The sequence below is a fragment of the Pan paniscus genome, chromosome 15, assembly GCF_029289425.2.
Source record: "Pan paniscus chromosome 15, NHGRI_mPanPan1-v2.0_pri, whole genome shotgun sequence".
Lineage (NCBI taxonomy): Eukaryota > Metazoa > Chordata > Mammalia > Primates > Hominidae > Pan > Pan paniscus.
This window is the reverse complement of record NC_073264.2, coordinates 103432930-103458890: the sequence shown is the minus strand read 5'-3', so window position 1 is coordinate 103458890 and position 25961 is coordinate 103432930. Positions and strand designations below refer to the sequence as shown.

Genomic DNA, 25961 nt, shown 5'->3' with positions numbered 1-25961 from the left:
GTCACAGCTCACTGAGCCTAGAACTCTGGTCTCAAGGGATCCCTCCGCCTTATTCTCCTGAATAACTGGGTTTACAGGCATGTGCCACCGTGCCCGGCTTTTTTTTTTTTTTTTTTTTTTTTTTTTTTTTTTGAGTCTCTTGCTCTGTCGCCCAGGCTGGAGTGCAGGTGGTGCGATCTCAGCTCACTGCAAGCTCCGCCTCCAGGGTTCACGCCATTCTCCTGCCTCAGCCCCCGGAGTAGCTGGAACTATAGCGCCCGCCACTACGCCCGGCTAATTTTTTTTGTATTTTTAGTAGAGACGGGGTTTCACCGTGTTAGCCAGGATGGTCTCGATTTCCTGACCTCGTGATCTGCCCGCCTTGGCCTCCCAAAGTGCTGGGATTACAGGCGTGAGCCACCACGCCCGGAGTTTTGTTTTTGTTTTTTTTTTTTTTTTTAAGTAGGGAAGTGGGGTTTCTCTATGTTGCCCAGGCTGGTCTTGAATTTCTGGCCTCAAGTGATCCTCTTGCCTCGGCCTTCCAAAGTGCTGGGATTACAGGTGTGAGCCACCACACCTGGCCAATTCAGTCTTAAACCAATTTTCTGAGGCTTTGTTTTGGCAAGGCTACTTATCTGTTTTAAAAATAAACGATGTATTTTAGTAAAAGGAAAAAAAAATGGAAGGAGGAAAAAACAGGGTTTTGATCTCATGGAATAATTATGAGGCTAATCTAATGAGCTTCATAAAATACTATACCCATACATAGTATGGTTGTTATTTTATTGTTTTGTCAGGGTCCAGAGAACTAGGCCACTGTGTTGCTTAGGCACCGTGTCTGCACATAGTTCATTCCGGTGTACATTCATTCATCTTTACACTAGAATGTTAGTTTCAAGAACTCAGTCACCTCGTCTACACTGTCCTTTAATCCCCAATGCCTGCGACAGTTCCTGGGGCAAAAACAAATGCTTGTTGAATTAAAAAGAAAAACTGGGCCAGGCGTGGTGGCTCACGCCTGTAATCCCAGCACTTCGGGAGGCCGAGGCAGGCGGATCACCTGAGGTCAGGAGTTCGAGACCAGCCTAACATGGTGAAACCCCGTCTCTACTAAAAATACAAAAACATTAGCCGGGTGTAGTGGTGGGTGTCTGTAATCCCAGCTACTTGGGAGGCTGAGGCAGGAGAATCGCTTGAAGCCGGGAGGCGGAGGTTGCAGTGAGCCGAGATCACGCCATTGCACCCCAACCTGGGTAACAGAGCGACACTCTGTCTCAAAAAAAAAAAAATTCGTGTAGAAGCTCCCAAGCCCAATTAAAGCTCAAGGCTATCGTCCACGTAGTGGGTTCCAAATCGCTAAGTTCCCAGGCCAGCAGGGAGAGCGAGCCGAGCGAAGGTCGCCTGTGTCAAAGGCGGGGATTTGCACAGTATTTACATGGAAACGGAGGAGAGGCTGCTTAGCAACCGGGCCGAGGGGACGGGCTGCACTGCGCACGCGTACACGAGCGGGGCATCTTGCGCATGCGCAGGCGACAGCGCGTGGCGTTCAGGGCCTGACGGTTGCTAGGGTGACAGGGACACAACATGGCGGCGGGATCCCTAACGCTCTCCTTCGAGGGACCACCACGGAGATCTTAGTGCGGGACCCCGCCTCAGGGAAGTGGAAAGAAGGGGGACAACCTTCCTGCTTCTTTCTTTTCCGTCCAGTGTCGGCAAGGGGTTGTCACCGGCTTCCGCATCCAAGATGAAGAGTGAGTGGGGCCGGGGAAAGGGGCAGGGACTGGAGAGCGAGTGGCGGGGGAGGGAGGGACTGGGGGAGCTTGAGGAGCTTGAGGGGCCTGTGGGGCCGGGCGTCGTCGCCTTCTGCCGTGGCTCGGCAGGCCCGGGAGGCTCCGCATGTGGGTCCCGAATCCCCCTCGGCTGTGAGAAGCCGGTGCCCCTGGGGGAAGCTCGAGGGGTTGGGGCTAGGTTGGGAACTTTGGGGTCTCGGAGAGCCGACTCGAGTCCCGCTCAGGCATATTTTGGTGCAGGTGCGTGGTTCTTACATTGGAGTTTAGGGAGTTGAGTGTGATTCATTTTATTTTATTTTAAATGCTGGCTTGAACCTGACACTCTTTTCCTGAACATTCGGCAGAAAACGGGGGAGCGCTTACAGCGTGGCTCCCTGCCTTTTCATGATACTGGTTTAGTGACCAATTGAGAGGAAAGCTGGGCTGTGTGCTTTATTTTATTTTTTGGGTCAAGCAGTAGTGTTTTATAGGAACCACTTTTTAATACTAATTTTGAAGCAACCTTTTAGTTAAAAGCTGTTACTTCAAAGTTGGGAAATGAGGTAGTCATTCTAGAAAATGTAACGGGTAAAAAATTTTCTTTAGTAGGATTTGTGGATTATTGACAATCCAAGTGCAACCAGCTAGAATGATGTTTTTAAAATTATTATTACTGTACAGATATAATTGTTTATGGTTGTGAACCAGAGGTGCAGTAAAAATTCAGACCTTTGCTGTGAAAATATTATGTTAGGAGTAGTTATAATGTTAAATTTGCATTGTATCCTAATTGTCAATGGTGTACATTGCATAACATTTAAAATAATTCATCTCATTCACCCTTTACAAGGCATTTTTTATTTTTATTTTATTTTGTTGGATATTGTTTAATGTTTACCTTTTTCATTAATGCACTACAAAGCTGTAGTTAGAATCTAAGGTCTACAAAAGACTTTACACTTTTACTTACAGTGCAGACTATGATACTGCACATATTTTGTACTATATTCATTTTTTTCTTCCCATCTGTTTGTTTTGAAAATTTTCAGATGTACAGGAAAGTTGCAAGAGCAGTACATTGAATATTTATAAACCCGTCCTTCACTTAGCTGCACCATTTTGCCTCATTTTTGTGTGCTCGCTTTCGCTCTGGTGTTTTCTCTCTCCCATTTATGTATTTATTTTCACTGGACCTTTCAAGAGTTAGTTGTAGACTACTAATAATTCACCACTTCTTTCAGCAGTTATCTGCCAAGAACAAGGACATTCTCCTACATCATCATATTACAAATAACACATTTAGAAAATTTAACAATGATACAATACTCTGATATACAGTCCATATTTCAGTTTTTCCATTTATCCCAATAACATGTGTTATAGTTGTTTATATTTTTTCTGTCCAATCAAGAATCACCAATTGTATTCTGTTGTCATATCTCTTTGGTCTCTTTTAATATGGTGTCCCTGCCTTTTGTGTCTTTCATGACAATGATATTTTCATTTTTATTTGGCTGTCCTCTGTAGGCCAAATGACATTTTTAAAGAATCCAGCCCAGTGTTTTGCAGAATATCGCTCAATTTGGATTTGTCTGATTTTCGCCTCATGATTAGCTTCAGCTTAAATGTTTTTACCAGGAATATGTGAGAGGCAACGTTGTGTCTCTGTCAGTGTGGCCCTTCCAGAGTGCCTGACGTCAGTTCGTTGCAGTTTTGCTGAAGTTAGATTTGATCATTTGGTTTATTTATCTACCTTCTTTTTCTCTTAGACTCTTTTTTTTTTTGGACAGGGTCTCTCTGTGTCACCCTGGCTGGAGTGCAGTGGTGCAATATTGGCTCACTGCAACCTCTGCCTCCTGGGTTCAAGTGATTCTCCCACCTCAGCCTCCCAAGTAGCTGAGATTACAGGTGTGCACCACCACGCCCAGCTAACTTGTATTTTTTGGTAGAGACGGGGTTTCAACATGTTGGCCAGGCTGGTCTCAAACTCCTGACGTCAAGCGATCCACCCGCCTCAGCCTCCCAAAGTGTTGGAATTACAGACGCGAGCCACCATGCCTGGCCTTCCTCTTAGACTCTTCATACCCCACTACCTAGAGGCATCACTTTCAGTAATTTACTCTCTCTCTATATATATTATATATAAATATACAAATGTGTATTTCTCCCTTTTTAAAAGACTAATGTTAGCACTGCATGTGTATACCTATATAGAAATATGTACATATGCTGCCTGGGCGCAGTGGCTCACACCTGTAATGCCAGCACTTTGGGAGGCCGAGGTGGACAGATCACGAGTTCAGGAGATCAAGACCATCCTGGCTAACACGGTGAAACCCCGGCTCTACTAAAAATACAAAAAATTAGCCAGGCGTGGTGGCGGGCACCTGTAGTCCCAGCTACTCGGGAGGCTGAGGCAAGAGAATGGCACGGACCTGGGAGGCAGAGCTTGCAGTGAGCCGAGATCGGGCCACTGTACTGCAGCCTGGGCAACAAAGCAAGAGACTCTGTCTCAAAAAAAAAAGAAAATAAATATGTGTATATGCGTATATATATAAAATTTACATTTGTGGGCTGGGTGCAGTGGCTCACGCCTGTAATCCCAGCACTTTGAGAGGCTGAGGTGGGTGGATCACTTGAGGTCAGGAGTTCGAGACCAGCCTGGTCAACATGGTGAAACCCCGTCTCTACTAAAAATACAAAAATTAGTCAGGCGTGGTGGCAGGTGCCTGTAATCCCAGCTACTTGGGAGGCTGAGGCAGGGGAATCGCTTGAACCTGGGAGGGGCGGGTTGCAGTGAGCCGAGATCACACTACTGCACTCCAGCCTGGGCAACAGAGCAAAAAAAAAAAAAAAAAGCATATGTGTGTATACATATAAAATTTACATTTATGGGGCGGGTGCAGTGGCTCACGCCTGTAATCCCAGCACTTCGGGACGCCGAGGTTGGCTGATCACTTGAGGTCAGGAGTTCGAGACCAGCCTGGCCAATGTGGTGAAACCCCATCTCAACCAAAAAATACAAGAAAAAAAAAATCAAAACAAAACAAAATACACAAAAAATGTACATTTATGATTTACTTCTTGTAAACTTTTGTTTTTAAAGTATATTTAATATTGTTTGGTATGTTCTTTTAGATGTTCATTTTGGTAGTTTTCGGTTACTTGGTTTAGTGGTGACATCTTTATTCTCCCTTTCTTCCTTCTGCCTTAAAATCTACTCTAAGAATTATTGTAACCTTTTATCCCCCTGGTTTACATCCTGATAATTAAATAAATGATTTAAAAATAGTTAACAATGGAGAGAATATTCCAGAACTGGAAATCACAGAGACAGAGTTATAGAAGTAGAATGATCAGGAAAAGTGAGTAATGGTGAAACTGGATCCATAGCTTGGGGTCAGAGTGGGGCTGGGAATGCTAGATTATCACAGTGGTCTGTCAGGATTTTCTAGGTATATTTTTGTACTTGTTTTCTAGGTGATGCCCATGTGTTTAGGGGTGTGTTATTCTGTGGAGTATTCCTGTCCTTCTTTTTATTTGGCATCCTTTGCAACAGTAGAGAGCAAAGAGTGACACAGTGCAGTTGATAAGAGCGTGGGCTTTGGAACCGGGTGGGCATGGCAGCTTCAGTCATGTTACTTTTTCTTATACTGCTTTTCTTCATTGTTCCGGTTATCTATTGCTGCGTAACAGATCACTTCAATTTTGTGGCTTAAAGGAACAACAGTCCTTCTTGTGGTTCTTCAGGTTGCCTGGATTCAACTAGGCAGGTCTTACTGGAAGTCTCTCATGCACTCAGATGGTGGCTGGAGCTGAAGTCATCTTAAAAGTTTCTTTTTCATTTCGAGATGGAGTCTCGCTCTGTTGGCCAGGCTGGAATGCGTACAGTGGCACAATCTTGGCTCACTGCAACCTCTGCCTCCTGGGTTCAAGCGATTCTCCTGTCTCAGCCTCCTGAGTAGCTGGGATTGTAGGCGCACCACCACACCTGGCTAATTTTTGTATTTTGAGTAGAGACAGGGTTTCACCATGTTGTTCAGGCTGGTCAAGAACTCCTGACCTCAGGTGATCCACCTGCCTTGGCCTTCCAAAATGCTGAGATTACAGGTGTGAGCCAGTGTGCCCAGCCCACATTCATCTTTAAACAGAGATGATAATACCAATCACATAGCATTGTTTCAAAGATTAAGTGAAATAATCTATATAAAGCTCATAGCACAGTGTCTGATACATGATAAATTGTGAATGAATTATTATTTGCTATTTCAGCAGATGGAAGGCAGGGATATAAAAAAGGAAAGAATGAAAACATCAGTCAGATCCTTACTTGGAAAAGTTTCCCCTTATCTAGTCTAGTTGAAGTACCACTCTTTTTTCCTGTCTTTTTTGTTTGAGATAGAGTCTGTTGCCCAGGCTGGAGTGCTGTGGTGTAGCCACAGCTCACGACAGCCTCCATCTCCTGGGCTCAGGCAATCCTCCCACCTCAGCCTCCTGAGTAGTTAGGACCACAGGCATGTGCCTCCTCGCCCAGCTAATTTTTTTTTTTTTTTTTTTTGGTGGAGATGGGGTTTTGCTGTGTTGCCCAGCCCAGGCTTTTTTTTTTTTTTGAGATAGAGTTTTGCCCTGTTGCCTAGGATGGAGTCCAATGGCGCGATCTCAGCTCACTGCAACCAGCTCCTGGGTTCAAGTGATTCTTCTGCCTCAGCTTCCCAAATAGCTGGGATTACAGGTACCTGCCAACATACCTGGCTAAGTTTTGTATTTTTAGTAGAGATCGGGTTTCACCATGCTGGCCAGGCTGGTCTCGAACTCCTGACCTCAGGCAATCTGCCCGCCTTGGCCTCCCAAAGTGCTGGGATTACATGCATGAGCCACTGTGCCCGGCTCCCCGGCTTAAGTTTTTAATTGTTTACTGGAGATGGGGGTCTCCCTATATTGCCCAGGCTGGTCTTGAACTCCTGTATTATAGGCATGAGCCACTGTGCCTGGTCCTGTCTCAACTTTTTAACGAATTATTCAAAACATACCTATAAAAAGAGAAAAGTGGCCAGGCATGGTGGCTCATGTCTGTAAACCCAGCACTTCGAGAGGCTGAGGCAAGAGATTGCTTAAATCCAGGAGTCTGAGACCAGCCTGGGCAACATGACAAGACTCTGTCTCTACTAAATTTAAAAATTCGCCAAGCATGGAAGTGCATGCCTGTGGTCTCAGGTACTCGGGAGGCTGAGGCAGGAGCATTGCTTGAACCCAGGAGTTTGAGGCTGTAGTAAGCTGGGATCACGCCACTGCTCTCCAGCCTGGATGTCAAAGGAAGACCCTGTTTCAAAAAAATAAAACGAAAACCCAGAGAAGTTACACTCTGAAGACGGTAACAGTTTGCTATAGTATCAGAGAGAATTTTTCTTTTTTTTTGTAGCTAGTCTCACTCTGTTGCCCAGGCTGGAGTGCAGTGGTATGATCTTGGCTCACTGCAACCTCTGCCTCCAGGGTTCCAGCAATTCTCATGCATCAGCCTCCCGAGTAGCTGGGATTATAGGTGCACACCACCACACCTGGTTAATTTTTGTAGTTTTAGTAAAGATGGGGTTTCACCATGTTGGCCAGGTTGATCTCGAACTCCTGACCTCAGGTGATCTGCCCGCGTCGGCCTCCCAAAGTGCTGGGATTACAGGCGTGATCCACTGCATCCGGCCCAGAGAGAATTTTTAAAAGTATCTGTTGTAATTACAATGAGGTTTAAGCTGTCTTTTTTTTTTTTCCGCCACAGAAAGAGTTGAGTAATTTGTCTTTCTTAAATGCTAGTGTGTCCGCCATTGGTGGGTTCTTGGTCTCACTGACCTCAAGAACGAAACCTCGGACCCTCGCGGTGAGTGTTACAGTTCTTAAAAGCAGTGTGTCTGGAGTTTGTTCCTTCTGAAGTTCAGATGTGTTCAGAGTTTCTTCTTTCCGGTGGGTTCGTGGTCTCACTGGCTTCAGGAGTGAAGCTGCAGACCTTCGCGGCGAGTGTTATCGCTCTGAAGGCGGCGCATCTGGAGTTGTTCATTCCTCCTGGTGGGTTCGTGGTCTTGCTGGCCTCAGGAGAGAAGCCACACACCTTTGCAGTGTGTTTCAGCTCATAAAAGCAGCCTGGACCCAAAGAGTGAGCAGCAGCAAGATTTATTTTAAAGGGTGAAAGAAGAAAGCTTCCACATTGTGGAAGGGGACTGGAGCAGGTTGCTACTGCTGGCTTGGGCAGCCTGCTTTTATTCTCTTATCTGGCACCACCCACATCCTGCTGATTGGTCCATTTTACAGAGAACCAATTGGTCTGTTTTACAGAGAGCTGATTGGTCCGTTTTGACAGGGTGCTGATTGGTGTGTTTACAATCCCTGAGCTAGACACAAAAGTTCTCCAAGTCCCCATGAGATCATCTAGACACAGAGCACTGATTGGTGCATTTACAAACCTTGAGCTAGATACAGGGTGCTGATTGGTGTGTTTACAAACTTTGTGCTAGACACAGAGTGCTGATTGATGTATTTACAATCCCTTAGCTAGACATAAAGGTTCTGCAAGTCCCCACCAGATTAGCTAGATACAGAGTGCTGATTGGTGCATTTACAAACCTTGAGCTAGACACAGAGTGCTGATTGGTGTATTTACAATCCCTTAGCTAGACATAAAGGTTCTCTAAGTCCCCACTAGACTCAGGAGCCCAGCTGGCTTCACCTAGTGGATCCCACACCAGGGCTGCAGGTGGAGCTGCCTGCCAGTCCTGCACCATGTGCCTGCACCCCTCAGCCCTTGGGCAGTCGATGGGACTGGGCACCCTGGAGCAGGGGGCGGTGTTCGTCGGGGAGGCTCGGGCTGCACAGGAGCCCACAGCAGGGGTTGGGAGGCTCAGGCATGGCGGGATGCAGGTCCGGAGCCCTGCCCCGTGGATAGCAGCTGAGGCCTGGAAAGAATTTGAGCACAGGCAGGGCTGGTGGGCCGGCACTGCAGGGTATCCGGTGCACCCTCAGCAGCTGCTGGCCTGGGTGCTAAACCCGTCACTGCCCGGGGCCAGCAGCACCAGCTGGCGGCACCTAGTGCAGGGCCCGCTGAGCCCACACCCACCCAGAACTCCTGCTGGCCCGCAAGCGTCATGTGCAGCCCCGGTTCCCGCCTGCACCTCTCCCTCCACACCTCGCGGCGCCTCTTCCTCCACACCTCCCCGCAAGCTGAGGGAGCCGGCTCTGGCCCCGGCCAGCCCAGGGAGGGGCTCCCACAGTGCAGCGGCGGGCTGAAGGGCTCCTCAAGCGTGGCCAGAGTGGGCACCGAGGCCAAGGAGCTGCCGAGAGCCAGCGAGGGCTGCAAGGGCTGCCAGCACGCTATCACCTCTCACTAGTATTTTCATGGAATCAAAAAAGGTACCTCAAATAATCCTTTTCATTTCCTTCTGTGAGCATCAATTTTTGTTTTTATTTTATTTGTTTATTTATTTATTATTGTTATTATTATTTTTGAGACGGAGTCTTGCAGTGTGGACCAGGCTGGAGTGCAGTGACGTAATCTTGGCTCACTGCGAGCTCCGCCTCCTGGGTTCATGCCATTCTCCTGCCTCAGCCTCCAGAGTAGCTGGGACTACAGGCGCCCGCCACCACACCCCGCTAATTTTTTTATACTTTTAGTAGAGATGGGGTTTCACCGTGTTAGCCAGGATGGTCTTGATCTCCTGACCTCGTGATCTGCCCGCCTCGGCCTCCCAAAGTGCTGGTATTACAGGCGTGAGTCACCGTGCCCAGCTTATTTATTATTATTTTTTGAGACAGAGTCTTGCTGTGTTGCCCAGGCTGGAGTGCAGTGGTGTGATTTCAGCTCACTGCAACCTCTGCCTCCTGGGTTCAAGGTATTCTCCCACCTCAGCCTCCCAAGTAGATGGGACTACAAGTGTCCGCCACCATGCCTGGGTAATTTTTGTATTTTTAGTAGAGACAGGGTTTCACCATATTGGCCAGGCTTGTCTCGATCTCCTGACCTTGTGATCCGCCTGCCTCAGCCTCCCAAAGTGATGGGATTACAGGTGTGAGCCATTTTATTTTACTTATTTATTATTATTTTTTTTTAGAGATGAGGGTCTCACCATGTTGCCTAGACTGGTCTCAAAATCCTGGGATCTGGTGGTCCTCCTGTCTCGGCCTCCCAATATGTTGGAATTACAGCTGTGCCTGGCCACTTTCTGTTTTTATAAGTAGATGCATTATCTAGCAACTGTTTCTCTTGAAATAAAAACAAAATGAGGTAAACTTAATACTGGCTTTGTGATAAATCCAAACCATAGAAGGTTTTGAGTTAGCCTCAGGACCTTCCCCTATTTGCCACAGTAAATCCTGGTTAACATTGTCTTAGATGGACATTCATACATTTTCTATGCATATTTTTGTGTATATACACACAAGTTTATATATTGATGTGTGTGTATATACATATAAATATATGGTTGTTCCTTACCCAAAATCAAATGGGATTACATTAAATATGTTGTATTGTAGCTTGTAGGATGATGCATCTATGAAGATGTTTGAACATAGTTTTTTTTTTTTAATAGAGCTTGCTATTTTTTTTTTTTTTTTGAGACGTACTCTCAGTCTGTTGCCCAGGCTGGAGTGCAGTGGCATGATTTTGGCTCACTGTACTTTCCACCTCCTGGGTTCAAGCGATTCTCCTGCCTCAGCCTCCCAGGTAGCTGAGATTACAGGCAGGCACCACCATGCCTGGCTAATTTTTGTATTTTTAGTAGAGACTCGGTTTCACCATATTGGCCAGGCTGGTCTTGAACTCCTGACCTCAGGTGATCGACCTGTCTTGGTCTCCCAAAGTGCTGGGATTACAGGCATGAGCCACCATGCCTGGCCAGGTGTTGCTATGTTGACCAGGCTGGTCATGAACTCCTGGATCTGAAGTGATCCTCCCATCTTACACTCCCAAAGTGTTAGGATTACAGATGTGAGCCATCACGCCCAGCCCAGAACATAGATCTTTGAATAATTCTTCAAGTTTATTAACAGTGGACTTACTGGGTTAATAGGTGTAATTTCAATTTTAAAATTTTAAGAATTTTTGAATAGTTTTGTGTTCTTTTGTGTTTTCACAATGTTTAGTAATTCAGGTCATAATTTTCCTCACTATATCAAATAATTAATTGTGTACCGCTCCTCTTCATTGAAGCTTCCTGACCTTGTTTTAGTAATTTGGTTTGAACTGTTTAATCTCTTGAAGAGAATGGAAATTAGTAAGAAGCTGAAATCTTCTTCCTCGCATACTCTAGTTGTAGTCAGCAATTAACCTCCCCCAATTCTTTTCCTCCCTCTACTGGTGAAGCCCCATAGCTCTGATGCCTGTCATCCACCCTGATTAAGAACTTTATAAACAGCACATGAATAAAAATGTTTGGACTTGAACGTGACAAGTTTTGCATTTCACAAAAAGTGAATTTGACCTTCATTTTCACTTGTTAAATAAGGCTTAAATTCCACTTCAACAAACAAGCCTTAGTTTAATAAACGAGCATAGAATCTTAATACAGAGGTATTCATTTATCTCCCTTGTTCTCACTTTTTCATCCAGCTCTGTTATTTTAACCCCTTTGTCCTTGAGTCTGTTTTTCTTTTTGTTTTGGTGCTTGTTTACTCTATTCCCAATAATGTGGGGCATGACGTTCATTTACAGTATCATAGCTCTGTTCCCTTCAAGCTTTGTATCATGCTTTGTCTGCATTTCAGTGTTTCTTGTTTAATTTTGAAGGCCTATGAAAATACGCCAGATCTTGTTGGAGAGAACAGGAACTTTTCCCAGGAATTTTTTCATAGAGGTGGTTTCTTTTTTAATCCCTGCCTCTTATCCTTGTTTTCTACCCCATACTTTCTGCCTACTAGAAGAGCCATGAGGGAAACAAGTGACCCCTTTATCTACCAACAGACACCTCCAGTGCGGCAAGTTCGATTTATTGCTGGTTGTGATGGTTTAGAGCCAGCCTGGGACATTGGCACACACTGAATTTGTGTGCTGAAACCACTTTACAGTTCAGTTGACCTATTTTTTTTAAAGCAAGTCTGCTTAATTTATCTGTGATGAAACACAAATCGGAATTGATTATGTAAATTCCCTCTTCTCTTAAATCTGAATTCCTTAGTCCACAGCTTGACTTTCAGTGATTGACCTTCAATCCCTCCTTTGATTTTCTTTTTTTTTTTTCTTTTTGAGACAAGGTCTTTCTCTGTCTGTCACTCAGGCTGGAGTACAGTGGCACCATCATGGCTCACTGCAGCCTTGACTTCCCGGGCTCAGATGATTCTCCTATCTCAGCATCCCAAGTAGCCGGGGCTACAGGCACGCATCATGATGCCTGGCTGATTTTTTTTTTTTTTTTTTTTTGAGACGGAGTCTCGCTCTGTCACCCTGGCTGGAGTGCAGTGGCGCTATCTCGGCTCACTGCCAGCTCCGCCTCCCGGGTTCATGCCATTTTCCTGCCTCAGCCTCCCGAGTAGCTGGGACTACAGGTGCCCACCACCACGCCTGGCTAATTTTTTGTATTTTTAGTAGAGACGGGGTTTCATCATGTTAGCCAGGATGGTCTTGATCTCCTGACCTTGTGATCCGCCCGCCTTGGCCTCCCAAAGTGCTGGGATTACAGGCATGAGCCACCGCACCCGGCCTCACCTGGCTAATTTTTTTTGTATTTTTGGTAGAGACAAGATTTCACCATGTTACCCAGGCTGGTCTCAAACTCCTGGGATCAGGCGATCCGCCTGCCTAAGCCTCCCAGAGTGCTGGGATTACAGGCATGAGCCACCACACCTGGCCCCTTCCCGTGATCTTTATGACTGTCTTCCTTTAAAAGGATATTGTAGTTTTAAGACAGTTCATTTTAAGTTCATGTTTTTCGTGGCACTTAGCCAACACTTTCACTGATTTCTTAAAATTCTTGAAATGTTCACCTTTACACACATTTAAAGTAATGTGTATTCATTGCAAACATTGAATAATGTAGATAATTATAATGAAGAAAATTTAAATCACCTTCAGTCCCACTCAGACATAGATACATTAAAAAAATTACATATTTATATTCAGTCTTTTTCTTTTTTTTCTTTTCTTTTCTTTTCTTTTTTTTTTTTGTGATGGAGTTTCGCTCTTGTTGCCCAGGCTGGAGTGCAATGGCGCTATGATCTTGGCTCACCGCAACCTCCGCCTCCCGGGTTCAAGTGATTCTCCTGCCTCAGCCTCCCGAGTAGCTGGGATTACAGGCATGCACCACCACACCTGGCTAATTTTGTATTTTTAGTAGAGACGGGGTTTCTCCATGTTGGTCAGGCTGGTCTCGAACTCCTGACCTCAGGTGATCCGCCCACCTCAGCCTCCCAAAGTGCTGGGATTACAGGCGTGAGCCACCGCACCCAGCTGTATTCGGTCTTTCGCTGTGCATGTGTTGTGTGTATGATCATTATCATCCTTTTTTTCACTTAACATGAAATTATGGCTGAACATTTTCCCATGTCATGAAATATTATTTGAAAGCATCGTTATCAATGGTTACATAATATTTCAGTCTGTGGCTATTTCATAGCTTGTTAGAACATTTCTTTGATACTGGATATTTAAGTTTCTGGCATTCTTACATTTGTGACACTGTGAATACCATCTTTGTTTATAAAGTTTTTTGTTTGTTCGTTTGTTTTTTGTTTTTGAGATGGAATCTAGCTCTGTCGCCCAGGCTGGAGTGCAGTGGCACAATCTCCGCTCACTGCAACCTCCGCCTCCCAGGTTCAAGCGATTCTCATGCCTCAGCCTTGCTAGCAGCTGGGATTGCAGGTGTGCGCCACCCTCCTGGCGAATTTTTGTATTTTTAGTAGAGACGGGGTTTCATTATGTTGGCCAGGCTGGTTTGGAACCCCTGACCTCAGGTGATCTGCCCACCTCAGCCTCACAAAGTGCTGGGATTACAGGCATGAGCTACCACACCCAGCCTCAATGTGGCTGTTAATGTACAGATTCACTCATATACAAATTGAATGGTTTTAATACTAAAATAATATTTAATTCCCCAAGCTTTTTTTTTTTTCCTGTTGGTTTTTGTTTCTCTACGTGTAATGGCACAAGAGAGAACAGATTGTGGACTTTCTCTTTAAGGGGTTTATGGCTTTATGAGGAGAAGGTGCATAGAGGAGCATGAGCAGTTCTGTAACAGGAGGACAAGGTGCACACAGAAGGAAGAAAGACATCTGCTTGAAAGCTTCCCAGGCCAGTCCTGGAAGATTGGAATCCAGAGCACCATGTATTTGGTATTACACACTATGTACTCCATAATTTGTTTTTGTTTGTTTGTTTTGTTTTTTGAGATGGAGTCTCGCTCTGTTGCCCAGGCTAGAGTGCAGTGGCGCTATCTTGGCTCACTGCAAGCTCCACCTCCTGGGTTCACGCCATTCTCCTGCCTCAGCCTCCTGAGTAGCTGGGACTACAGCTGTCTGCCACCATGCCCGGCTAATTTTTCACATTTTTAGTAGAGATGGGGTTTCACCGTGTTAGCCAGGATGGTCTCGATCTCCTGACCTTGTGATCCACCCGCCTCGGCCTCCCAAAGTGCTGGGATTACAGGCATGAGCCACCGTACCCGGCCTATGTACTCCATAATTTGACCATTGATATTTTCTAAACAAAAATGTTCCATTTCCTCCCTCCCTTTTTTATAAGGAAAGGACCTAAAATTAGGGGTATAGGGACATACTGTAAATTCTCAAGACTAGGGATTACGTCTTAATGATATTTGTGTCTACAGTGCATGGCGTGGTGTGTGGAATATAGCTGGTGCTAAGAAGTCTTTATTATTGTTAGTTTTTTTTTTTGAGACAGAGTTTTGCTCTGTTGCCCAGGCTTCAGTACAGTGGCGTGATCTCGGCTCACTGCAACCTCTGCCTCCCAGGTTCAGACAGTTCTTCTGTCTCAGCCTCCCAAGTAGCTGGGATTACAGGCACAGGCCACCATGCCTGGAAAATTTTTTGTATTTTTAGTAGAGATGGGGTTTCACCATGTTGGCCAGGCTGGTCTCAAACTCCCGATCTCAGGTGATCTGCCCACCTTGGCCTCCCAAAGTGCTGGGATTACAGGTGTGAGCCACCGCACTTGGCTGCAAGCAGACCTTTCTAAGGAGGGAAGTCCTAGGCCTGCTGTGTGAGCTCTTCTGCACAATGAAGACATTGATCTTCTTGTAGAGAAATTTCTGGGCTTTCCAGTTTAATTCATTTAAGAGAAGGGGTAAATTTTGGTGGTGTTTTAGCAAGCAGCAGCTATCCCTTGACTAGTACGAACAGGGCCTGGTAGGTCAGTATGATGGTCTGCTTGAGGGCAGAAGATGTTTAGGCTGTTGAATTTTCCCACAAAGTTTCAAGTTTGGAGGCTCCTCAAGAAACTTGTCAAAATTACTTAATGAGGTTTTAAACTGTACAAATTAGTGGTCAGGGCCAGGGCCTGTATTTTGGTCCATTTCTTTTGCAGAAGCTTCTTGGAGATGCACCAAAGAATCTTTATTGCCGGGTTTTAGGATTTAATGGAATTTAATTCGGTTTCCAGTTGTAGAGAGGCTCTGGAACTTAGTTAAGCTATAGTTGTCAAGCAAGTTATGGCTTCCGGTTTTTTGTCAGAAGGGATATGGTACCGTGCTCTGTCCTGAAGGCTCAGGGGGGCTCACTCCTGCCTTAACATTAGCCAGTTTCTCCCAGAAGGCAAGTGAGAACAATAAAGCTAGCAGAATAGTTCTGAAACCCTGCCTTGCTGGGAGCTAGATTAGTTCCTCTTTTAATCAGGGAAAACTTGGATAAACGGGATTCTAATAGCATAGTTTGAAGATCTTCGGTTTGGGGATCTAGAGCAGTGCTGGGGGATGTTAACTGGTGTTCTCTGGTTGTATCTCACACCCCTCTCATATACCCCACCTCCATTTGGAGACTCATCTCATATGCAGGGAAAGGCATTGAGGAATTCTGCAAACATTTTGCCATATTTAACTCTGTATTTCCCAAATTTATTTGCTTATGGAACCCTCTTTTGTGGAATACCCATTAGGGTTCAGGGATCCTCGTGTTTTGTAGTACTCAGTTTGGAAAATGCTAGTCTGGAGATTCAGCATCCTCAGGTTGTTTTTCCTGGAAGTGGTAATGGAGAACAGCCCTTCCTGGTGCAGTAGGCCACTTTTCTTTTGCTTGTAACACAGACCAGTTGTGACACTTGGCTCTGTCTCAGGCTGTGACTTTTAATGTACTGATTTACTTATACACAAATTGAATGGTTAATGTTCCATTCCCCAAGCCTTTTTTGTTCGTTTTTACTATTTTTTTTGTTTGTTTCTCTCTTTTTTTTTTGAGACTGAGTTTTGCTCTTGTTGCCCAGGCTGGAGTGCAGTGGCATGATCTCGGCTCACCGCAACCTCCTCCTCCCGGGTTCAAGCGATTCTCCTGCCTCAGCCTTCCTGAGTAGCTGGGATTACAGGCATGCACCACCACACCCAGCTAATTTTGTATTTTTAGTAGAGATGGGGTTTTTCCATGTTGGTCAGGCTGGTCTTGAACTCCCGACCTCAGATGATCTGCCCACCTCGGCCTTCCAAAGTGCTGGGATTATAGGCGTGAGCCACCATACCTGGTCTTTTTGTTTGTTTGTTTCTCTAAGTGTAATGCATTTTATCTCCTGCTTCTTGTAAGTTTCCAGGACCAAGTAATACTCAAACCCTTCCCAGAGGGTTTTCATTTCGAACAAGGAAGCCACCTGGGAAACAGGGTGGAGACCTGTTTTGAGAAACCAGAAGAGGATGTCTCGTGCTAACCATGGAGAAAAAGAATCTAGTCTCCTTGTTAGGAAGACTGTTGAAGAAGTGTTCTTTATCCTTTAGTTCTTATTAAGAGAATTGTTTTAGTTTCAATTGTAAGGACCAGTAAGTCTCCTTACACCTCACAGTATGGAGACATGTTATTATAACTGTTGACAAAGAAGGAGCTTGAGGGCTGGGTGCAGTGGCTCACGCCTATAATCCCAGCACTTTGGGAGGGTGAGGCGGGTAGGAAGCTGAGGCGGGTGGATTACCTGAGGTTAGGAGTTCGAGACCAGCCTGGCCAACATGGTGAAACCCCATCTCTACTAAAAATACAAAAATTAGCTTGGTATGGTGGCACACACCTATAATCCCAGCTACTTGGGAGGCTGAGGCACGAGAATCTCTTGAACTTGGAAGATGGAGGTTGTAGTGAGCCGAGATCACCTGGGCAACACATTGAGACTCTGTCTCAAAATAAAATAAAATAAAATAAAAATAAAAAACAGGAGCTTAAGAATAGGAAAACCCGAGAGCAGGAGGGAATTGGCCCTCTTAGGAACTAGAATAGTATTGAAAGCAGATTGTTTTGCACCTCAGCAGTAGGGATTTGTAGACGTGCATATTCTGCCATTAATGAGATTTCTCAGTCTGTGTTTCTTTGTGATTTTCCCTGTATATACTCTTTACTGTGTATCATTTCTGTTCCTTATACTCTCTGCTTATTCCTAACTCTGTTTTTTTTTTCTGATTTTATTTTGGAGTATAACATAATACAGAAAACTGCACAAATTGGCCAAGCGCAGTGGCTCGTGCCTGTAATCCCAGCACTTTGGGAGGCCAAGACGGGCGGATCACTTGTGCTGAGGAGTTTGAGACCAGCCTGGGCAACATGGCGAAATCCTGTCTCTACAAAAAATACAAAACAATTAGCTGGGCATGGTGGTGGGTGCCTGTAGTCCCAGCTACTCAGAAGGCTGAGGTGGGATGATCGCTTGAGCCTGGGAGGTGGAGGTTGCAGTGAGCCGAGGTTGCACCACTGCACTCCAGCCTGGGCAACGGAGTGAGACCCTGTCTCAAAACAAAACAAAACAAAACAAAGCTGCACTTATATTTAAGTATACAAGTTGGTGAAGTGAACACGCCCATGAAACCTGCTTCCAGATCAAGAAGCACAGTGTTACTGGTATCATGGGTGTCCCCTTCAGCCCATTCTGGTCACTTCACCCCACAAGGGTAACCACTTTCTGATTTCCAACACCACAGAGTTGTCTGTTTTAATGGAGTTATTGAAATATACATACTATAACGTTCACTCATTTAAAGTATACTGCTCAGTGGTTTTAAGTATATTTTCTGAGTTGTGTAACTATAACTATAATCTAATGTTAAAATATTTTCATCATCCCCAAAAGAAACCTGTACCCCAAAAGAAATAAGGAGTGGTTACTCCTTTATCCCACATTCCACCAGCCCTAGGCAATTACAAATCTATTTCCTGTCTCTATAGATTTGCTTATTCTGGACATTTCATGTAAGTGGGATCACATAATATGTGGCATTTTGTGCCTGATTTCTTTCACTTAGCATAATGTCCTCAAGGTTCATCCATGTTGTAGCATGTGTCAGTACTTCATTCCTTTCCATGGCTGAATAATATTCCATTGTATGGATAGACCACATTTTGTTTATCCGTTCATCTACTGATGGACATTTGGATGCTTTCCACCTTTCGGATATTATGAATAATGCTACTGTGAACATTCACTTACAGGTTTTTGTTTGGACATACGTTTTTGTTTCTCTTAGGCATATATGTAGGGGTGGAATTGCTGGGTCATATGGTAACTCTGTTTAACGTCTCAAAGAACTGGCCAAACTGTTTTTCATAGTGTCTGTACCATTTTCCATTCCTGCCAGCAATGTATGAGGGTCCCAATTTCTCCACATCCTCACCAACACTTGTTATTATCTATCTTTTTGATTCTAGTGAGTGTGAAGTGGTATCTCATCATAGTTTTAACTTGCTTTTCCCTAATGACTAATGATGTTGAGCATCATTTCATAGCTTATTGGTCATTTTTATGTCTTCTTTGGAGAAATGTCTGTCAAATCTTTTGATCACCTGTTAGTTGGATTGTCTTTGTATTATTGAGTTATAAGACTTATTTATATATTCTAGATATAAGTTTCTTATCAGATATATAGCGCTGCCATGCTCAGCTAATTTTTATATTTTTAGTACGATGGGGTTTCATCATCTTGGTCAGGCTGGACTGGTCTTGAACTCCTGACCTTGTGATCTGCCCGTCTCGGCCTCCCAAAGTGCTGGCACATGTGCCACTGTGCCTGGACAAGTTTTGTGTTTGTGGTAGAGATGGATTTTCGCCATGTTGGCCAGGCTGGTCTCGAACTCCTGACCTCAGGTAATCTGCCTGCTTTGGCTTCCCAAAGTGCTGGGATGACAGGCGTGAGCCACCACGCCCACTGAACCCTCATAAATCCATCACTGAATTTCAGCAGTGATCAGCATTTTACCCTTTTCCCCACCACCATCTTTTCTGGGGGAGGAGTATTTAGTTTTTGTTATTTTGAAATAAAACAGTGAAAATCATGCTCTTATTTCAAAAAACAACATTGTGGAAAATATCTAACTTAGAAAATGAGACACCTGTAACCTCAGACAGAGCCACTGTTAATTCTGTGTGTATAGTTTTTAAGGACATTATTATTATTATTATTATTTTTGAGACGGAGTCTCACTTTGTTGCCCAGGCTGGAGTGGAGTGGCGCAATCTCAGCTTACTGCAACCTCCACTTCCCAGGTTGAAGTGATTCTCCTGCATCAGCCTCTCGAGTAGCTGGGACTACAGGCACCTGCCACCCATTATTTTAAATATTTACAGTATATTCCATTATGCAGGTAAACCATATTAATCCAGTTTCCTATGGGGGCCATTCGGGTTATCAGCTTTACTGTATTGATTAATGGTGCAATCATTAATCTTCCTGTCATATGTACTTGAGCAAGTTATTTTTTTTTCTTTTAGACAGGGTCTCCCTCTGTTGCCTAGGCTAGTGTATAGTAGTGCGATTCCTACTCACTGCAGCCTCAAACTCCTGGGCTCAAATGATTCTCCCACTTCAGCCTCCTGAGTAGCTGGGATGACAGGCGTGCGCCATTGAGTCTGGCTAATTATTTTTTGTAGAGACGGGGTCTATGTTGCTCAACTTGGCCTTGAACTCCTGGGCTCAAGTGATCCTCACCTTGGCCTCCCAAAGTGCTGGGATTACAGGTGTGAGCCACCGCGCCCGGCCGGAGGATGCACGTCTTAAAGATTTAATAGGTGCTGCCAAATTGCCCTCCAAAGAGACTATGCCAGTTTATAATTTCAGCAGTAGTGAATGGGAATGTACAGGGGTATTTTATTTTATTTTATTTTTTGAGACAGAGTTTTGCTCTTGTCCCCCAAGCTGGAGTGCAGTGGTGAGATCTTGGCTCACTGCAATCTCTGCCTTCCGGGTTTGAGCAATTCTTCTACCTCAGCCTCCCAAGTAGCTGGGATTACAGGTGCGCACCATCACACCCAGCTAATTTTTGTATTTTTAGTAGAGACGTGGTTTCACCATGTTGTCCAGACTGGTCTCGAACTCCTGGCCTCAAGTGATCCACCGACCTGGGTCTCCCAAAGTGCTGGGATTACAGGTGTGAGCCACCATCCGGCCAGGGATATTTTAAAGTAAATCCCAATTATTGTATCATTTTCACCTGGAAATACTTCTGTATTTCTTGCTAACAGATAAGGACATTTTTTGTGTTTTCACATAACCGTTATCACTTCTGAAAAATGAGTGCCTTTTTACCGATGGTTTGTTCAAATCAGAATTCAGACAAGGCATTCAAAATGTGCATGTGGAAAGGAATACTGAAGAGGATGCCCACCTTCAGCGCTGCAGTTTTGAAAACCTGTGAATTGGGTGCAGTGGCTCATGCTAGCCACTTGGGAGGCTGAGGTAGAAGTTTAGGCTTGAGCCCAGGAGTTTGAGGCCAGCCTGGGCAACATAGCAAGACCCCATCTGCTTTGTGCAGATGCAGGTTTGGGGCCTGAAGTGAAGGCCTCTTTTACTCTAGGCTTATTTCTGCCACAATCTAAGTGATGTTTAAAGATTTCTGGTCTGTTTGCTTCTGGTCAGTTCCACACCCAAGGTTCTCTTCTAGATCTAGTTCTCAAGCCTGCGTTTTTTTTTTTTTTTTTTTTGAGATGGCATCTCACTCTGTAGCCCAGGCTGGAGTGCAGTGGTGTGATTTTGGCTCACTGCAACTTCCACCTCCCGGGTTCGAGGGATTCTCCTGCCCCACCCTCCCAAGTGGCCGGGACTATAGGTGCATACCACCACGCCTGGCTAATTTTTTGTATTTTTAGTAGAGACAGTGTTTTGGCATGTTGGCCAGGCTGGTCTGGAACTCCTGACCTCAGGTGGGTGATCTGCCTGCCTTGGCCTCCTAAAGTGCAGGGATTACAGGCGTGAGCCACCGCGCCTGGCCCCAAGCCTGCCTTATTTCTTTGTGGCCTCGCTCATATGCTTCTGGGTCTCAATTTATAGGAGCTTCCTTGAAGCTTTCTGAAACAAATGCCCAGAGATTGTAACAGCCTTCCTGTGATCTCTGCTGCAAAGATGAGCCATTTGTTCAATGGAGAAGGCTCACAGACTGTTCTCTGCCAATGTTTTTGCAGTCTTACTCTCCTGTTATTTGGGCTGTAGAAACTTTTACAACTGGTGAGACTTTTGCTCTCTAGATTTTACTTATTCCTTCCATTTCTGCTTGAAAAGTGGTATAGCCATTCTTGCCTGTACTTATCTTTGTCTTGAAATAGCTTGCTAAGGCAGTCAGTAGTAATTAGCATACTCCATCATTCTGACTCTTCCCACCACTTTCCTTAGGCCAGCAGGCTCAGCAGACACTGGGTCCATGAAAAGCAGCAGTGAGTGCAGGCATTCCTTTAAGTGGGCGATATTTCATCATGATATGCCAGGCTCTCTAGCATTTTGCCACCTGACCAATAAGCTAAACTAACATATTTTAGACTTTTGTTCACAGCAGCACCCCACATCAAGGTGCTCATTTGTTGTCAGTCAGGGTTTGGTCAGGAAAATGGAAACTACCCTAGGTATCAAGCAGGAAGGCATTTAACATAGTGATCTAGAGGCTTACAACACCATTATCAGGGCTGGGGTGATGTGGTGGCAGCACAGCCAGGGAAAGTTGCTGTTAGCTTTCAGAAAATTAGGAAGTGCAAGAATTGTAGGAAACTGTTGCGGATCAGCTGGGCCCTCTATAGGACCAGGGAAGGTCAATTTCAGGAGAGTCCTTAGAGGCTGCTGCTGCAATATGACATCAGCCCAGAGCCTAAGCTCACGCCCATGCCCACCCCTGCTGGAAGAATCCCACGTCTGTTGCTCCTCTGTCTTCTGAATCTTGTAGGGTAGCTGAGCCTCTCCTCACTGGCCAGGATCCAGGTAAGGTGGTTCCTGCTATACAAGGGAAGGCACAGACTGGGAGGAAATGATGCTTTGTTCCAGCTTCCCCTAAAGTTGAGGGGACCACTAAATCTTACAAAGATAGGAGAAACAATTCTTAGTATATTGCTGTTTAAACTATCTTATAGCTTAAAAGTTTGCTGTCTGGAAGTGAATACAAGTGTATGCATAAATAACATTTTATTTTTGTAATCATTTTTATTTATAGACTATAAAGCAATTGGCAAAATAGGAGAGGGAACGTTTTCTGAAGTTACGAAGATGCAAAGCCTGAGAGATGGAAACTACTATGCATGTAAACAAATGAAGCAGCGCTTTGAAAGGTAGGCTGCAGAGATGCGCTCGGGACCAAACACAGATCCAGGTTTCAGTCAATAACGGCAACTGAATATTAGGGGGGAGCTTTATTAATTTAATAATATGTAAGATACAGTCAGATTTCTTTGGGCAGTGAGGGTTATATGCTAATGTTATGTTTATCATACTGGAGTTTACTCATATCCAGGCTTACTGTAATATCAGTGATGAATGACCACAAAAAAGTTTAAGTTTCAAAAGTGTGTCTCACCTTAAACAGTCTGTATGTTCCTAAAAGTTATATATGTGTTGGATTTCTTTTTTTTTTAATTTAAAAAAACAGCAAAAAAATGATATATCAACCAATGGAACAGGATAGAGAGCTAGGAAGTGAACCCTTTATGATCCATTTGATTTTATGATCCATTGATTTTTTTTTTTTTTTTTTTTTTTTTTTTTGGAGACAGAGTCTCACTCTGTCTCCCAGGCTGGAGTGCAGTGGCACAATCTTGACTCATTGCAACCTCCGCCACCCCAGTTCAAGCGATTCTTGTGACTTAGCCTCCTAGTAGCTGCAACTGCAGGCATGTGCCACCAAGCCTGGCTAATTATTATTTTTTTTTTAAGTATAGATCAAGTTTCACCATGTTGGCCAGGCTGGTCTTGAACTCCTTGGCCTCAAGTGATCTGCCCGCCTTGGCCTCCCAAAGTGCTGGGATTGCAGGCATGAGCCACTGTGCCTAGCCCATTGATTTTGTTTGTTTTTGTGTTTTGTTTTGTTTGAGACAGGGTCTCACTCTGTCATCCAGGCTGGAGTGCAATGGCTCGATCTCGGCTCACTGCAGCCTCCACCTCCCAGGCTTAAGTGATCTTCCCACCTCAGTCTCCTGAGTAGCTGGGACCACAGGAGCACACCACACGCCTGGCTAATTTTTGTATTTTTTGTAGAGACGGGGTTTCACCACGTTGCCCGTGCTGGTCTTGAACTCCTGACCTCAAGGTATCTGCCTGCCTTAGCCTCACAAAGGGCTGGGATTACAGGCATGAGCCACTGTGCCTGACTGTGTGTTGGACTTCTATAAATGCAACCTTAGTCTAAATGTATTAGAGGTCCTTGCAATTTAACTAACTGTGAATAAATTAATATATTAATATTATATTAATATAAGTGACAGGCATGAGCCACCGCGCCCAACCTGAGCCATCATGCTCAGCCTGAGCCACTACACCCAGCCTTCATTTTTAAATTAATTAGTTAACTTTTAAAATGGAGATGGGATCTCACTGTGTTGCCCAAGCTGACCTTGAACTCCCGGGCTCAAGTGATCCTTCTGCCTCAGCCTCCCAAAGTGCTGGAATTATAGGTGTGAGCCACCACACCTGGCCAAGAACAGTAATTTCATCCTCATGACATCTGGATAGGGTAGTTATCCTTGTTTCGTACATGAGGATAGGTGCTTAGAGATGTGAGGTAATTTGACATTTTTTCTAGATTACTGGGTGGGCAGAGCCAGATGTGAACCCAGATTCTGCTAAGGCAAATCCTTGTTCTTCACTGCCCAATGCATATGGTAGTTTACCTACCACTAGGAAGACTGAAGCCACGAGGTGTTCTGCTCCTTCTCTTCTAGCACTTCTTCCTCTCTATGCATTCTGCATTCTCTGTGTTTCTTTATCTTTCCCAGACTCCATCTTTACGTGTAAACCACTGATGAAAGAGGATTTGATGCACAGTGTACTGATTATCCTGTATCTAAAGAGCAGACAGCTGGGTGCTGTGGCTCACACCTGAAATTCCAGCTACTTGGGAGGCTGAGGCAGGAGGATTGCTAGAGCACAGGAGTTCGAGATCAGCCTGGGCAACATAGCAAAACCCCATCTCTACAAAAATTAAAAAAAAAAAACAAAAAAAACAGACTTCCTTAAACAGCCACCTTTGACCCGAAGTTGCCAGTACAGGACTTTGAACAGTAGGGTGTGATGCTTTTTTTTTTTTTTTTTTTGAGTCAGGGTCTCATTCTGTTGCCCAGGCTAGAGTGCAGTGGTGTGATCTCAGCTCACTACAACCTCTGCTTCCAGGGCTCAAGCGATTATCCAGCCTCAGCCTCATGAGTAACAGGGACTACAGGTGCAAGCCACCAAATGCCTAGATAATTTTTGTAATTTTTTTTTTGTTTTTGAGACAAAGTCTCGCATTGTCACCTAGGCTGGAGAGCAGTGGCGTGATCTTGGCTCACTGCAACCTCTGCCTCCCAGGTTCAAGCAATTCTCCTGCCTCAGCCTCCCGAGTATCTGGGACTACAGGCGTGCATCACAGCACTCGGCTAATTTTTGTATTTTTAGTAGAGATGGGGTTTCACCATGTTGGCGAGGCTGGTCTCAGACTCCTGACCTCAAGTGATCTGCCCCCCTTGGCCTCCCAAAGTACAGGGATTACAGGTGTGAGCCACCATGCCCAGCCTAATTTTTGTATTTTTGTAGAGACAGGGTCTCGCCATATTGCGGCTGGTCTCGAACTCCTGAGCTCAAAGCGATCCACTTGCCTTGGCCTCCCAAAGTGCTAGGATTACAGTCCTGGGTCCAGCCTCTATCAGATAAGTTTAGAATGTTCTAAGGAGCAGTTCTCTAGCGGGTGAAGAACGCTCAGTTTATTGAAGTTCTTTCTCATGCCTCCTCAGCCCCTGGGAAGATTGTGTGGTTACGTAACGGACATGGTTTCCCGGTGATGAAGCACATCCTGGGTCTGCCATCTGCCAGATTCCTCACACACCAAAAGTGCCTGGTCCACCTGAATCTTGGCTTCCTTGTCATAGTGCTTGACGACTAAGCAAAGGAATGAACAGAAAACTAACAAGGTGGGGTACATGGCAAATGTGCAGTGGATGCTGGCCTTCCTTACTGTATGCAGAATCATTCGTTGTATTTCAGAAACAATTTATGTTCTTTGCCTTTAACTTCAAAAGCAGTTGATTAGAACACATCCCAGAGGTTGGCCCAGCATGGTGGCTCATGCCTTGTAATCCCAGCACGTTGGAAGGCCTAGGTGGGAGAATTGCTTGAGCCCAGGAGTTTGAGACCAGCCCAGGCAACAAAGAGAAACCCTGCCTCCACAAAAAAATTTTAAAAATCAGCCGGGCGCGGTAGTGTGTGCCTGTGGTCCCATCTACTTGGGAGGCTGAAGTGGGAGGATCTCTTGAATCCAGGAAGGTGATGCTCCAATGAGTTGTGCTTGTGCCACTGAACTCCAGCCTGGGCGACAGAGTGAGACCCTGTCTCACTCTGCCTTCTTTGACAAGGAAGCCAAAATTCCGCTGGACCAGGCACTTTTGGTATGCGAGGGATTTGGCAGAAAGCAGATCCAGGATGTGCCTCACCACCAGGAAACCATGTCCGTTAGGTAACCGCACACACGCAAAAATCCGTTTCTGCTTGCTTATCATTGTATAAGTGAATCCTCAGAGTCACCTTGCACAGTTGTGTGGGTGGTGTGAGGAATGTGAAGCATTAGTAGCAGAAAGTCACACTGAGTCACTTGGGCAGCATGAGGTTGGTA

The 25961-nt window shown here is 45.0% G+C and overlaps 1 protein-coding gene across 7 annotated transcripts in view; it reads left to right on the top strand.

Moving 5' to 3' along the window:
• Positions 1-788: 788 nt before the first annotated feature.
• Positions 789-25961, top strand: part of MOK (MOK protein kinase) — an 82940-nt gene continuing 57767 nt past the window's right edge. The window contains exons 1-2 of one of the 7 annotated variants that reach the window (XM_055098033.3): positions 789-1730; positions 22320-22434. In XM_055098033.3, coding sequence (XP_054954008.1) covers positions 1724-1730; positions 22320-22434 — 122 coding nt within the window. In that variant the 5' untranslated portion in view covers positions 789-1723. The remainder of the gene's footprint in view (positions 1731-22319; positions 22435-25961) is intronic. The other 6 variants (XM_034938185.4, XM_055098034.3, XM_014347696.5 and 3 more) reach the window with 6 other exon arrangements.